A 13368-nucleotide genomic window follows, 5' to 3' on the forward strand; every position below is an offset into this window, starting at 1 on the left:
AGTGCACCTCGGTGTCTGGTGGAGGGGGAGAAGGGGTGGAGTGCCCTGGGACACTAGTGGGCGGGGTGAGCCCCTGCCAGATCCGGAGATGATAACGTGCCTGCTCCATGTCGTGGCTTCGGGCTGCCCAGGCTCCGCCCCCTGTGAGTGTGTAAGTGTGTGATGCTGCCGCGGCCACAGCCGCCTGTGCAGCCGCCGCCGCCGCCGCTGCGGTCCCCGGCTGCCGCGCCGCGCCGCTCCGCCGCTGCCCCGGGCGGCCCGCAGCCTGCCAGGCGGGCGGCCCCGCCGGCCCGAGCCCGCGGCGGCAGCCTCTGCAGCGTCAGCGCGCTGGACGCGCGGCCACCGCCCAGCCAGCAGCCCTGAGCCTGCGGCCGGGGGCTTGCCCGCCCGGTGCCAGCGCCGCTCCAGAGCACAGGAGCGGGCACTTCCAGCGTCTGCTGTCGCCGCCTATGCGGCGTGGGCACTTTTAGTCAGGCGGGAGGGCCAGAGCGCCGGGCCGCCGGAGCAGCGAGCGAACCGCGCAGCCCCACAGCGAGCAGGGACGGACGCCCTCACACCGCCGTCGCCGCCCGGCAGCTATGGATCTATTCGACTTTTTCAGGGACTGGGACTTGGAGCAGCAGTGGTAGGTGCTCATTTTTGCCTCCCCCTTTGATGAGCGGATCCTTTGGCAGGGTCTGGGTTTTCGCCTTTGTTAAGAGGAGCCGGGGCTGTCGTGGGGGCACCCCGCATGCCCTTCCCACTCGCTTGCCGCCACCTCTAGCCCCGACTGCCGCGACTCTCTCAGGAGCCGGCGCGAGGGGCAGCGGCGGGAGGCAGGGCTGTGGGGCCGAAAGCGTCGCCTTTTCACCCCAAGTCTACAGAGTTGCTTTGGCCCACATCAGATTCGGTGCCTCCCGCCTAGGGACTGGGACGCACGACTTCCAGCGGGCGGCTCGCGGGCTTGACCTCCGCGCCCCCAGGACGCCGCCCGCTGGAATCGCCTCAACTTTCCCGGCGCGCCGAGCCCGCGGGCGGCGAAGGGCCACCGCTGCCCCCTGCTCCTCGGCTGCCGTCGCCACGCCGCAGCCACCTCCATCCGCGCTTGTCGCGGTACGCACACCTTCCCTTCCGCAGGCTCAGCCCAAGTTCTCCACATCCCAGTGGTGAGCCGCAGCTTTGGGGACCACCAGTCTGCGGACCCCGTTTGAACCAGCTTCGGCACTTCTTTGCAAGACTTGAGCATTTTTGAAGTTGACCCCCCCAGGTCGGGTGCTCAGACGTCAGTACACGTTTCATTGCCGGCTGGACCAACTCAGACCCCACTGGGAGGCCGCCGTAGATTTGTGAAATGGGCACGCTAGTTGGATTCAACGGTTTAGGCTGCCCTTCATAAAAATACCCGAAACCTGTTCCTGAGAAATTTGGAAAAATAAGACCGAGGTGACCGGAGAGCGGCGAAGTTGTTATTGCGCGCGTGACGTGCTGCACTCGTGAATTAACACGAATACACGGATCTGTGAACTTTTTCAAAAGTTTACCTCCCACTGCAAACAGCATTGTTTGTCCTAGCATGTTAACACGTCGGTTTCCCACAACAATCTAAGGAATTAGGTGTGAGGGGGAGGCCCAGAGAACACAGCAGTAGCAACTAGAATTGTGCCCTTGGTTACTGGCTTTTCAGATTTAGTTAGAATAACCTAGAGTAACCACCAACGGTGTGGACTCCTTTGTGATGTTCAGCTACTAACAGCCGTCGCTTATGAGTGCTCTGCAGTTTCCTTCTTTAAAAAGGGGTCCTACACTTGGCCGATAGCTTTATTATGCTAATAATGACTCCTTTATTTGCAAATTCAAGATAATCAGAACTTAAATGCATGGTTTTACAGCAATTCCGGGTAAACCCTTGAAGCACCTTATGCTGTATCTGTATTGACCTGTAAAACACATTTTTTAAAATGCCATACAGGATTTCATCCTCTAGTAGGAAAGCATGTTGCATGTTTAAAAATAATCATGCTGATATTTGAAAGTAAAAATCACAGTAAAATTCCTGTTCAAATAAATATTCTGCTTCTTCATGCAGCTTCACTCTGCTGCAGGGATTCCGCAGACAGCTGATAAACACAGCGTTACTATTTGCATACAGCGTGCCTAGTACTTGGTGTTAGTAACATCATTAATTTAAGATCGTTAGGATTGATTTTATGGCTGCAGTTCAAATGTGAAACACAGACCGGGCATCAGTTTTTAGAGCGTATTTGTTATATTAATTCCAGTTTAACCTTATGCACACGAACTTGCATATTCCAAGGACAGGAACTTTTATATTTGATTTCACTTTTTCAGAAAGATATGCTTTCATTCCCTTTTAGAAGGCTCTCTTTTCTTATGGAGTATGTGAAAGGTTTGCATTTTTCCTCCAGATCCCTAACTGTGCCACACCAGTTAGGAAGCATTGCAGAGTTGGGCACTCCGTGGCTGTTAGCTCAGACTGAGCTATCATGATAACACATCTGCGTAAATAAGCCCGCTTTTTTCTCTTTTTTTTTTTTAAGCCCGCGCATGATCCAGGAAAAAAAAAATTGCTTTCCAACTGTCACATTCTAAGGGCCAAGCGTCCTTAAGCATTTGTATTTACATACGCCTGCAATGTGGTTGTGTGTCTGTGGTTTGTACAACTCCACAAAGGAAAAGAGCCATACAATAGTGGCAATAGTGTGTGGACTAAAATCCTTGACACTATCTTGTACATCTCCAAACTCTTTGGACAGAGTGAGCCTACTTCTCCATGTGCTGTGTTTCCTTCCCCTTCTTGGGACCAAGTGGGTGCTTAGTGCTGTCATCTGTGCCTCCCTAAAAAGCAGGGAGCGAAGAGGTGCTAGCAAAGTTAAGAATCTCATTGACATCCAACCGATTCTTAACATTCACTTGTGGAACAGTAAGCTCTATGCTGTCTCCGTTGCAACCATACATGTCTGACAATCAGTGGATCTGAACAGATTAAAAACAAACTCATTTTTCTAGACATAATTTTACATACACAGGCATATGTGTTGTTTGTGAGCACTTGGCTTTAGTAAATAAAAGTGCATGCCTGCTGATAAGCATACATTTGCTAAGATGGATGCAAACGGAAGGGTGGTGTATGAATGATGCTGCAGTGTGCGTGTACATGCAGTGTCTGGGAGCGCTCACATGCCCACTGGAACATATCACTAGATTTCACACACTGCCACAATATCTTAATGGGTCGTGCTCTGGACTCGATTAAAGGGCCAAAGCTCAAGTTCTTTAAGATTCCTGGATGAATGAGCAATGTTCACCTGAGTTCGAATTTAATATGAACCATTCTATGAAAGAAAATGAAAGCACAGATGTCTGTATGCATCAAAGACATAGCTTTTTTAAAAGCATAAAAAAAAGAAAAAAAATTTTTTTAAAAAAATCAGATGTCATCATTCCCTAGACACATTCTGTAATAACCACGTAAAGAATTCTCGAGGTGCATGGACATTGTGTGGTTAGATTTGGAATTGTTTACTAGCAATGGCCAAGTCATTAATCCTCATTTAAGAGAGAAAAATTCGTGAGTCCTACAAGGTATATGACTTCATTCCTGCATGCTCCCCTCGCCCTCAGTATTGATTAGGTATTGCTTTGTGATAGGCCAAGTTTCTTTGTCAGGACGCTTATTCTGTTATTAAGAAAGGAAGGAAAATAAAGGAAGGAAGGGGGAAAGACACAAAAAGAACAGAAAAATAAAGCAATGAGCAAATTCTTAAAAATACACACACACCCTCAAGAAAATCACTATGATGGCAAAATCAAAATGCGAAAACAACAGTTGACAATTATAATGAAGTGACTGTGACACTGGCTGCCTTCTCACTCTGCAGGATGGCATCAATTGTTTGTAGTTTTTATGCGGTGTCTCACAAGTAGCATAATTAGAGGCCAGCTTGCAAATGGGCAGTTATACAGGAAGAGACTTAAACTCACTAAACTGTTACATAAATAGAAAGTTCAAAGGTCTGTGTGGAGCTGTCAAGGCTGAGAAGGAGCCATGTGCCAGCGGCAGCCCCCAGGGCTTGCTCCAGCAGCCCACACTTTCCCAGGTTTTTTTTGGGGGGGGAGGGGGCTCCCTGCTTTCCAGACAAAAGTGAACTGTTCAGACCCCAAGCTCACATGGCCCATGCTCACTGCAGCAGCCTTTCTGCCTCTGCCTGCTTGGCGCACACAGGTCGTCTGAGAGTCCTTGTTAGCTGCAGTCCTCTAAGAGCTGAGCAGGACTGTTTCTGGCTGCAAAGGGGCGAGAGATAGAGAAAACACAATGTTCATTTGGCAATCTGGAGATAGCGGCTCAGCCGTGGCCAGGGTGCGGGGGACCGGCGGGGACATTCCTTTATAAGTTTAACATCTCCCAGGATTTCTCCTTCTCTGCCTCAATGTGTTTATATTCCCCTTCCCTCTGTGGTCCAGTAGCAAGAAACTGCCTATTTGTTTTTTTTTGTTTTGTTTTGATAGCATGATGCATATTCTCCAGTGTGTTTGAGCATTCATTTAGTAAATCATTTTGGACTGAGTTTATTCAGGGAACGCATGGGGAAGAGAGATAGAAGACGGTGAAATTAGCTGGCGATGAGATCTCTTTCAAAACTCTGCAAAGAAACTACCTCAGGAAATCTTCAAAAGCACGTTTATTGGGCAAAGAAGAAAATTGTCTCCTATCAGAAATCAGTTTAATGATACATGAATTGTTTTGCTAATGATTCAGTTGGGCATTTAGCAACTTTCCAATATACAAATCAAGATTGAAAATGACTACCTCAGAAATGAATCTGTCATTACAAACATAAACGAGATTCCAAACATTTAAGCATTTTGTAGATGGATAAAATTATATTGTATTTAAACCTGCTAATTATCATGGAATAGAAATGGTTTTAATGTGCTCAACCTTTATTTCATGTGCATTATTCTTAACTAAGAGTACGTCCTGCATGCAGAATTTGTTCATATGTAGCATGATTTTGAAATTGTAGAAGGCCAATAAAATGACCATCTCTGGAACAATCTGGAAGCTTATAACTGCAGGTCATATCTCAAAGAAGGAAAAATGGTATACTTGATTGGCCTGTTATGTAAAGAGAACAATTGCTACAGCAACTACATTCTGCACTTTTAATTTTGACTTTGTTTTACTGATTGCTGTGGGATCAAGCAAGGGAGATTATAAAAGCTTGTTTACCGGAGCAGGCATTTAGCCTAATGGCTAAGACTCCAGCTGAAATGCCCAAGCCCCATATTGAAGTAGCTGTGTTTGAAACCTGGTTCTAGTTCCTGACTCCAGGTTCCTGGGAGAAGCACCATTGCCTCTAGCCAGGCAGAGACTCGGCTGGTGTCCCTGCTCCCTGGCTTTGGTCTGGCACAGCCCCAGCTCCATCCATTGCAGCCATTATTTGGGAGCGAACCAGCAGATGGGAGCAGTCTCTCTCTTGAACACCAAGTAAATAAGTAATTTTGAAAGCTTGTTTTCTGACGATAGACAGGAATAAATTGCTGGTTAAAGATCTCAAGTCTGCTTCTGGGGGGTCCATTTGGAGGAGCATGTGTGTGTCATCTGTGGGAGAAATCATCTTACTACTACAATTTGAATATTAATTCTGTTCCCCAAACTCAAAATTAATGTTTTAAATAGTTGCTCTCAGTTACTTGTTGATAAGCTTTATGAGACCAGCTCTAGTATGATGTGTACTTACACGTGACGTAATGGGATCGCACAGTATTCACACTGCGATCCAGGATTTAGCTTAAATGGAGCTGACTCCAGAGCCCTATACCACGAACTTCTCGCTTGATTCTTTCCAACATATAACATGCTTTTCCATTGTTATTTTATTTGATCATTGTGTTAGAATGTGTAAGTGTCATTCCCATTTTATAGACGAGCAAATTTGATCCTTAAGAATTTGTATGACTCCCACAGCTTGTTGATAGTAGGGCTTCATCAGAAATTTCCATTTCCTGATTTCCATGTCAGCTGTCATCCACCGAACCTCATGGCTTTTTAGTTCTTATGTAGATCTGAGCATTGGCTCTCACTTAAAGCAAATAGATTGCATTGTGCTCATTATACTTGGCAACAAATATATGAAATTACTCTATAATAGTCCTGCCGAGGAACTTTTTACTGTGGATGCCATTTTAATGTAAATGTGTGCATAGAAAACTATATATACAGATTTATTTATTTATTTATTATTGCAAAATCAGATATACAGAGAGGAGAAGAGACGGAGAGGAAGATCTTCCATCCGATGATTCACTCCCCAAGTGACCACAACGGCTGGAGCTGCACTGCTCCAAAGCCTGAATCAGGGTCTCCCATGTGGGTACAGGGAAACAAGGCATTGGGTCATTCTTGACTGCTTTCCAAGGCCAGAAGCAGGGAGCGGGATGGGAAGCGGGACCTCCGGAATTATAACCGGTGGCCATATGGGATCCCAGGGCTTTCAAGGTGAGGACTTTAGCCTCTATGCCACCGCACAGGGCCCGAAAACTATATATACAAATGAGACAAAACTGAAGTCTTTGAGAAACACCCATTTAGGTTTGAATGATCAAATGTTGAAGATTTGATACCTGAGCAGAAAGATGACTATGGTAGATTAGTATGGATGATTGAAAGCCTTCAAGCTGGAGCTGGGAAGTTGATAACATTTTTTTCCCAGAGCTTTGCTATTTACCGCAGATATTGTTTGTTTTGATATCCACAATAACTTTTTTTTTATTAATTATTTTGCATTATGTGACAGTTTCATAGGCTCTGGGATTCCCCCCACCCCTCCCCACGCCCCTCCCCCCTGGTGGATTCCTCCACCTTGATGCAGTATTACAGTTCAAATTCAATCAAGATTCTTTGCTTGCAAACATATACCAAGCATAGAGTCCAGCTACTTATTGTCCAGATGGGTTGAACAGTTTCTTGGGGAGACCATTTCTGGTCCGAAGTTAGAGCTGGTAGAATATCATCCCAGTCAATTAAGAGTCCCAATATAACATCAACAGCAATTTGCAACATTATGGAATTGACATGGTTTTGAGTAACCAGTATGTTAAAAAACAAACAAACAAACAAACAAAAAAACAAGTCCTAACCACAACCTATGATTAGCTCATTGACATCTCAATTTTAGTTTATATACAGGACCGGACCAGCTGCTATATACCTTGAAAAGGCTATAGGGTACCATTCAACTGTCTCGTGTCTATTTCATTTTAGTATTTAGCCATTTGTTGTGTAACTTTGAGAGTTTGTGAGGGTTGATCCCATTAGCTCAAGTTTGTAGATAGCAGAACGAAGTGCCGAAGTGTTGGGTAACGCAAGTGTATACAGTAAGTACAGTGTGTATAGTCAGTGGATGATCTTAAGACATGTGCTTGATGCTCCTTTCACGTCATCCCTACCGTTGTGCTAAGTCATTTGTGTTTAGATACCCAGATTGCTGCCAGATCTGGCCTAGTGCTTTTCTATCATAGATATCCCAAATGCAGCTGTTGATTGATGTTAGAACCACACGTGTCCATGCAAACATGTGTATCTTTCAAACATAGTTGCTAAGTAAATCCTGGAAGTAAACCTGACTCTTTACCTCTGTGACAGTGTTTTGTTCTTCTCAGGCTTGTTGGCCAGATCTTTTGGTGGAAAATAACAAGTAAAAACAATGGCTACAGAATAAGTTGAATGAGAAAAGGCTAATGTGGAGCCCATGTTTTCAGTGTATGTTAAAATATAGAATTTCTATGAATTCTAAGATATTGTTAACACTGAAGAAAACAGAAGTAATGTATCTTTTAAGGCACAAGGGTAAGGAAGTTAACGGAATGGTCTTGTGTCTCAATCCATGCAGAGAATGTTAAAGAAGAATGTGTGAGAAAAATCCAAAGAAAAAATGAGTGGTTGGAGGGTTGGGATTCCTTCAGCTTTCCTTGAAATTCAGGCTTTATGACTTGTATTTCATCACGAGAAGGCTGTTTTTCTACTTAAGTGTAGCAGATCCACACCGTAAATTATCATGACTGTTAAACAAAGGTCCAGTACTAGGCTGCTCTAATGTAAAACTTTTATGTTGCACTTTGGTGAAACTTTTTGTGCATTTTCAAAGCAAAGTACACTTTACACCACGGATAGGATGATGTTCTGAATCATTGAATTTGTTTTAAAATAAATCTTTGCAACGAGCTTATCTGCTAACATCTACCTACTTACTGAGCTCAGAAAAATGATCTGAGATCCTAAATAAAATTGTATGATTTAAGCAGGGCTGACAATGGCAGTACAACTGGAATCTGATTTTGATTATAAATAGCTTAGTTTATGAAGTGGTATTTTTAAATATACCTGTGTATTTTGCTTCATTTGAAAAGTAAAATTAGCTAGTGATTTAATATTTTTACTTTGTTCTTTAGTAAGCATGTGCTGGTACATGAAGGTATAAAAACTGTACATTGGAGAATAAGCTAAGGAAACAGGATTTGTTTTCATTACATACTCAAAATCATTCATTTGTTTATTTTCTAATGTTCGTGTAGCTGGAACAAAATAAAGCAAAATGATCCTTATTAAGCCAGATTCCTGGTGTCAGAATTTCATGTTTTGTAGGCATCATATCTCGTAGAAACAATATTGAAATGATTCCCTTTTTATATAAATAAAATTAAGACACTACTTGTAGTGGTTTTTAAATGACAGTTTCAGATTGAACTGCTATTGGAAGAAGTTCTCCAGGAGTCTCCTATATTCTTGACCTTCGTGGTTTGATCACAATGACCTCTCAGAAGAAACATGTTGTGAGGTCAGTTTAACCTCCAGACTGTGGCAACATGTACAAGATGACCTAACTAGCTTTCGGACAATGAAAAATGCGATCATGTGGGGTTTACTTCCCTCTCCAGGATGTCAGTCAACTAATTTCTTTACCAAATTAATTTTCCAAAGGGACTGATTGTTTTCCTGCCAGGTCGGCACAGCCACAGTAACTAAATTAGATTCAGTGTGATGGATGTTTCTGATGAAGTGCCACAGAGAGGTCCCATCAATTAGCTATTATTTATTTGTTGGAAGAAAATGTTCAGCTCTGGTGTGTAGACAATAATTAATTCTTAGAACCTACTGTGTCATGGCTGGAGAGCCTCGAGGGTCACTTGGCCCAAGCTCTTCATGTGCGTATGAGGAGCCTGAAGTCCAGGCTGGGGAAATGACTCGAGCAAGGACATCCAGGTGAAGCCGGTGCGGCAGCCCTCCTGTCCTAACTCAGTGTCTGTTACCTGTCAAGAGTTGTTTTTGTTTGGTATCTACTTTATGTCTAACACTTTGCCAGTCAGTTGTATTTAGGGGGGGATAAATAGAAGCTAAACATGACCTCTAGCCTCACAGACTTGACATTGGAATGTGAAATTAAATTTGAGGAAGCCCTGTGACGTTGCTGTAAGTTAAGGAGAGAGAACTTGAGCTCTGCTCCACGCTGCCTGTGAAACTTTGAGCAGTGCCGTGTAGTCCTCAGGGATTTGAAAAGGCAGAAAGTCACGTTGTTTGGAGGAGTCCGAGCATCCAGCACTGGACAGCAGAGCACCGACTGCATCCCAAGTGGACTGGCTTGCCAGTAGCTCATTTTCATCGCATACTTGCAGAGTCCCGTCGTGCTGTGTGCGTGGAATACACTCATTAATACTTAACCATCATTTGCTGAGGAACAAGCATAAAACTCTGAATAACTATTTTGACTGAACTATGAAATATTTATGCAAGCATCCTTTAAAGAGATAGCAAATAAAAAAATTGTTTCCTTTAGCCAATTGAAACAAAATGACATAATTGGTGACAAAATATACTTTTTTCCAAAAAAAGAATGTTGTAGCACTTGAGATGTACCCAAATACATCACTTCTTTTGTTCATTCTCCTTTTCAAAAGGGGAAAAAAGAGTGAACTCTTTTAAAATCTGCATTTCTTCCCCCCCCCCAAATCAGTTGGTCCTCGGGTACCGTCTGGCTGCTGTTCACATTGGTGTTTATGATTAGTTGATTGACCACCACGTTGTCTTTTGTCTGGCCATCTCAGCCTTGAAACTTTAGCTCAGTCTCCGGGAAGCTTCTAGCCAGCAGCAGCCCTGCTCCTTCTCTCTGCTCCATTCTCGTGTTACTGTCTCATCTGCTCACAGGCTTCCTCTGCACTCCTTTACTGCCCTTAGCATGTTTCTGCCTGGGCTGGAGCGTGCTTTCTCATTGCTCTGTTCCTCCACACACCTGTGTTTTTGTGCGGGATGAAAATGTCTTACTTCCTTCTTCCCAGTGCATACTGCTGGGTCATAGCTGCACCATTTATTCAATTCACTCAGGCACTGTGCTAGATCTTTGAATTGTTAAAGCTAGCTGAGGAGACATAATGATGGTAATAGTACTAATAAAAGTAAAATGATAATTGGGACTAATATTTCCTATGCAACAGGATATGATTTTTATTATCTGATTTCTCTATTTTATAGAGATGGAAACTGGGACAGACAGATTCAGATTCTTACCTAAGCTCACAGAAGTAACACATTGCAGAGCTGGGATTAATACACAGACACTGTGAGTCCAGAGCTGCTGGGAATAGATGCTGTTACAATGGTCAGTCCTGCTTGCTATGGACCTCTGCAGTGGCCTGAGCTGCGGAAGCCTGTACTCTATCTTTAGAAGAGCCATTCCTTGGTATCTCTGGAGTATTGGTTCAAAGACCCCCAATAATACCAAAATCCATGGATGCTCCCGTTCATTTTATAGAGGATTGTGTAGTATTTGCATAGAACCAATGCAATCTTCCTTCCTGTAGGAAAATGTTCATCCTTTGAACATCTCTAGATGACTTATAATACCATGGAAATGTCATAGAAATAGTTGTTATACTATAGAGTTTAGGGAATAGTGACAAGAAAAAGGATCATTTTACATGTTCAGTACTGATGAAATATTTTCTCAAATAGTTTTTATTTATACTTAGTGAAACGCAAGGATGCAGAACCCATAGATATGGAGGCACTGGGTTTAAGATCTTAACAAAATGCAAGTTATAATGACACAGATGTTTATTCTGGGAATACACACAGAGTTTTTTTGTGGTAGGCAGTAGATTCTGTACTTGGGAGGAAGGTACATTGGTTCATGAACTTGGATTTAATTCAAACTTGGAAAGAACATGAGCTCACTGAGTGCAGAGATCTTTGTTGATTTTATTCATTGTTGCTTATGTCATGCCTAAGACAGTGTGTGCCATGCAGTAAGCATCATTAATTTTGTTAGATAAATAAATGGTCTGATTGTAGAAGACCCTCCTTAAAGTTTTGTGTGATCAAATCTATGAAGAGATAATACAAGGAATAAGAATGCAGTCCAAAAGACCCCAATCACAGTGATCAGGCAGGTAGTGGTACGTAGGCATGTCACCTTGGCTTCAGTAGGTGTTTTCCTGAAATAGTATGCTTATTAAAACTTTATAGATTAAATGTTTTTATGTGCTGCTTTTTTGGGGCAGGAATCCTGCTGGGAATTCATTGTTAATGGGAACAATCTTTATTAAACATCTATAAACTCACCAGATTTGTGATTTCAAATTGTTATGTATAGCGTCATCTTATCACAAGATATAATGCATTTGATATTTACAACAATGGTATGATGGTGATAAACCTTTTATTTTTTAAGTGTCTTTGGGCCAACGTTGTGGTGCACTGGGTTGAGCTACTGCTCACAGTGCCAGCATTGCAGAGTTGAGTGCCTTTTGGGATTCCAGCTGCTCCTTTTCCAATCTAGCTCCCTAAAACATAGTGATAATATTGATAAAATAAGTCTTAACTTGTTATCATTACTGAATTGAAGCTTTCAGCTAGTACAAGGGAATGGGGCAAGCATACCTTGAACAATATTTTTCTAGATACTTTCATAGAATTGTCTCCTAAGACTCAAAGGCCTTTCTCTCAATTTCCCTCTGTGTGTGTGTGTGTGTGTGTGTGTGTGTGTGTGTGTGAGATTCCTGCTTTGGAGGCTAACCTAGGATTTTGGGTTTTCCTAGCATATACTTTAAGACTGAACACATTTTCTATTTATGACTCTAGAGGCTTCAGATGAAAATTTCGTCCCAAGGATATGCAAGAAAGTTTCCATATGTGTTCATTTTTAAATTACTTTATTTATATAAGGTGAACACATTTCATGTCTCTCACAGTACATTTTTAGGAGCGTAGTGATACTCTCCACCCTACCTACCCTTCTACCCACATTCCTTACCTACACTTTTTCTTCTTTTTTAATTTTTTTTAATATTTGCAGTGTATATGTGTTAGTTTCGGAACTCTAACATGGATCGATAGTCGAGGTAAGAGAACTAGCATTTTATAAAATCTTATGTCATACTTTTACAACTATATTAAGCCAACAACCCTGGGATGTAGGTGATTTCACTCTGTTTCTACAGGTCAGAAAGCTGAGGATCAGAGCTGTGAACCCCTAGTTTCCCACAGTTTCACAATCAGTAAATTACTGAGCCTTCATTCAGACTCAGGTTTCTGGAGTTGAAAGTACTTTTTGGCCATAGCCTGACTTTACACTGTACAAAATGAGCTGGTAATAGAATTTGATGTACAAACTCAATGTAATAAATGTAATGTTGAAGAAACCCCTGTTTTATTCTTTTCATAGTGCACAAATAAAGGTGACAAGATGCATGTGAAAGATGAGGAATGATGAGGGTGATGAGGAATTTGAGTAGATTTTAGTGAGATGAACATCTAGGTAATTTAGTCAATCAGACTTAAAATAGGAGACAAAACAGTAGGAGCCAGCATTGTGGCATAGCTGGTTAAAGCGCCACCTGTGATGGCAACTTCCCATATGGCTCCGAGTTAGAGGCCTGCTCCATTTCCACTCTGCTTCCCTACTTCCCTGCCAATAGCCTGGGGAAGTTGTGGAAGATTGCCTAAGTGCGTGAACTGCTTCCACCCACGTGGGAGAACAGGACGGAGCTCCTGGATTCTGGATTCAGCCTGATCCAGAACCAACTGTTGTGAGCTCTTCAAAGAGTGAAGATTTGTCTCTGTTCCTCCCTTTCACCCTCCTTCCATCCTCTCAACTGTGTGGATACACGCGCACACTGTGTGTGTGTGTGTGTGTGTGTGTGTGTGTGTGCTTGTGTGTGTAACTATGCTTATAAAATAGAATGTCTTTTCTTTTTAAAAGAGTTATTACTTTTATTGGCAATCCAGATTTACAGAGAGAAGGAGAGACAGTAACATTTTTCCATCTGCTGATTCACTCCCCAAGTAGCTGCAACGCCTGGAGCTGAGCTGATCTG

At 42.8% G+C, this 13368-nt stretch overlaps 1 protein-coding gene across 1 annotated transcript in view; it reads left to right on the forward strand.

The window, feature by feature from the left end:
* The first annotated feature begins 535 nt into the window (after positions 1-535).
* Positions 536-13368, forward strand: part of AFF2 (ALF transcription elongation factor 2) — a 484531-nt gene continuing 471698 nt past the window's right edge. Inside the window, exon 1 of the mRNA XM_058659060.1 lies at positions 536-625. Within this exon, the coding sequence (XP_058515043.1) occupies positions 579-625 (47 nt within the window). The 5' untranslated portion in view covers positions 536-578. The remainder of the gene's footprint in view (positions 626-13368) is intronic.

Source organism: Ochotona princeps, chromosome X (assembly GCF_030435755.1).
Source record: "Ochotona princeps isolate mOchPri1 chromosome X, mOchPri1.hap1, whole genome shotgun sequence".
Classification (NCBI taxonomy): domain Eukaryota; kingdom Metazoa; phylum Chordata; class Mammalia; order Lagomorpha; family Ochotonidae; genus Ochotona; species Ochotona princeps.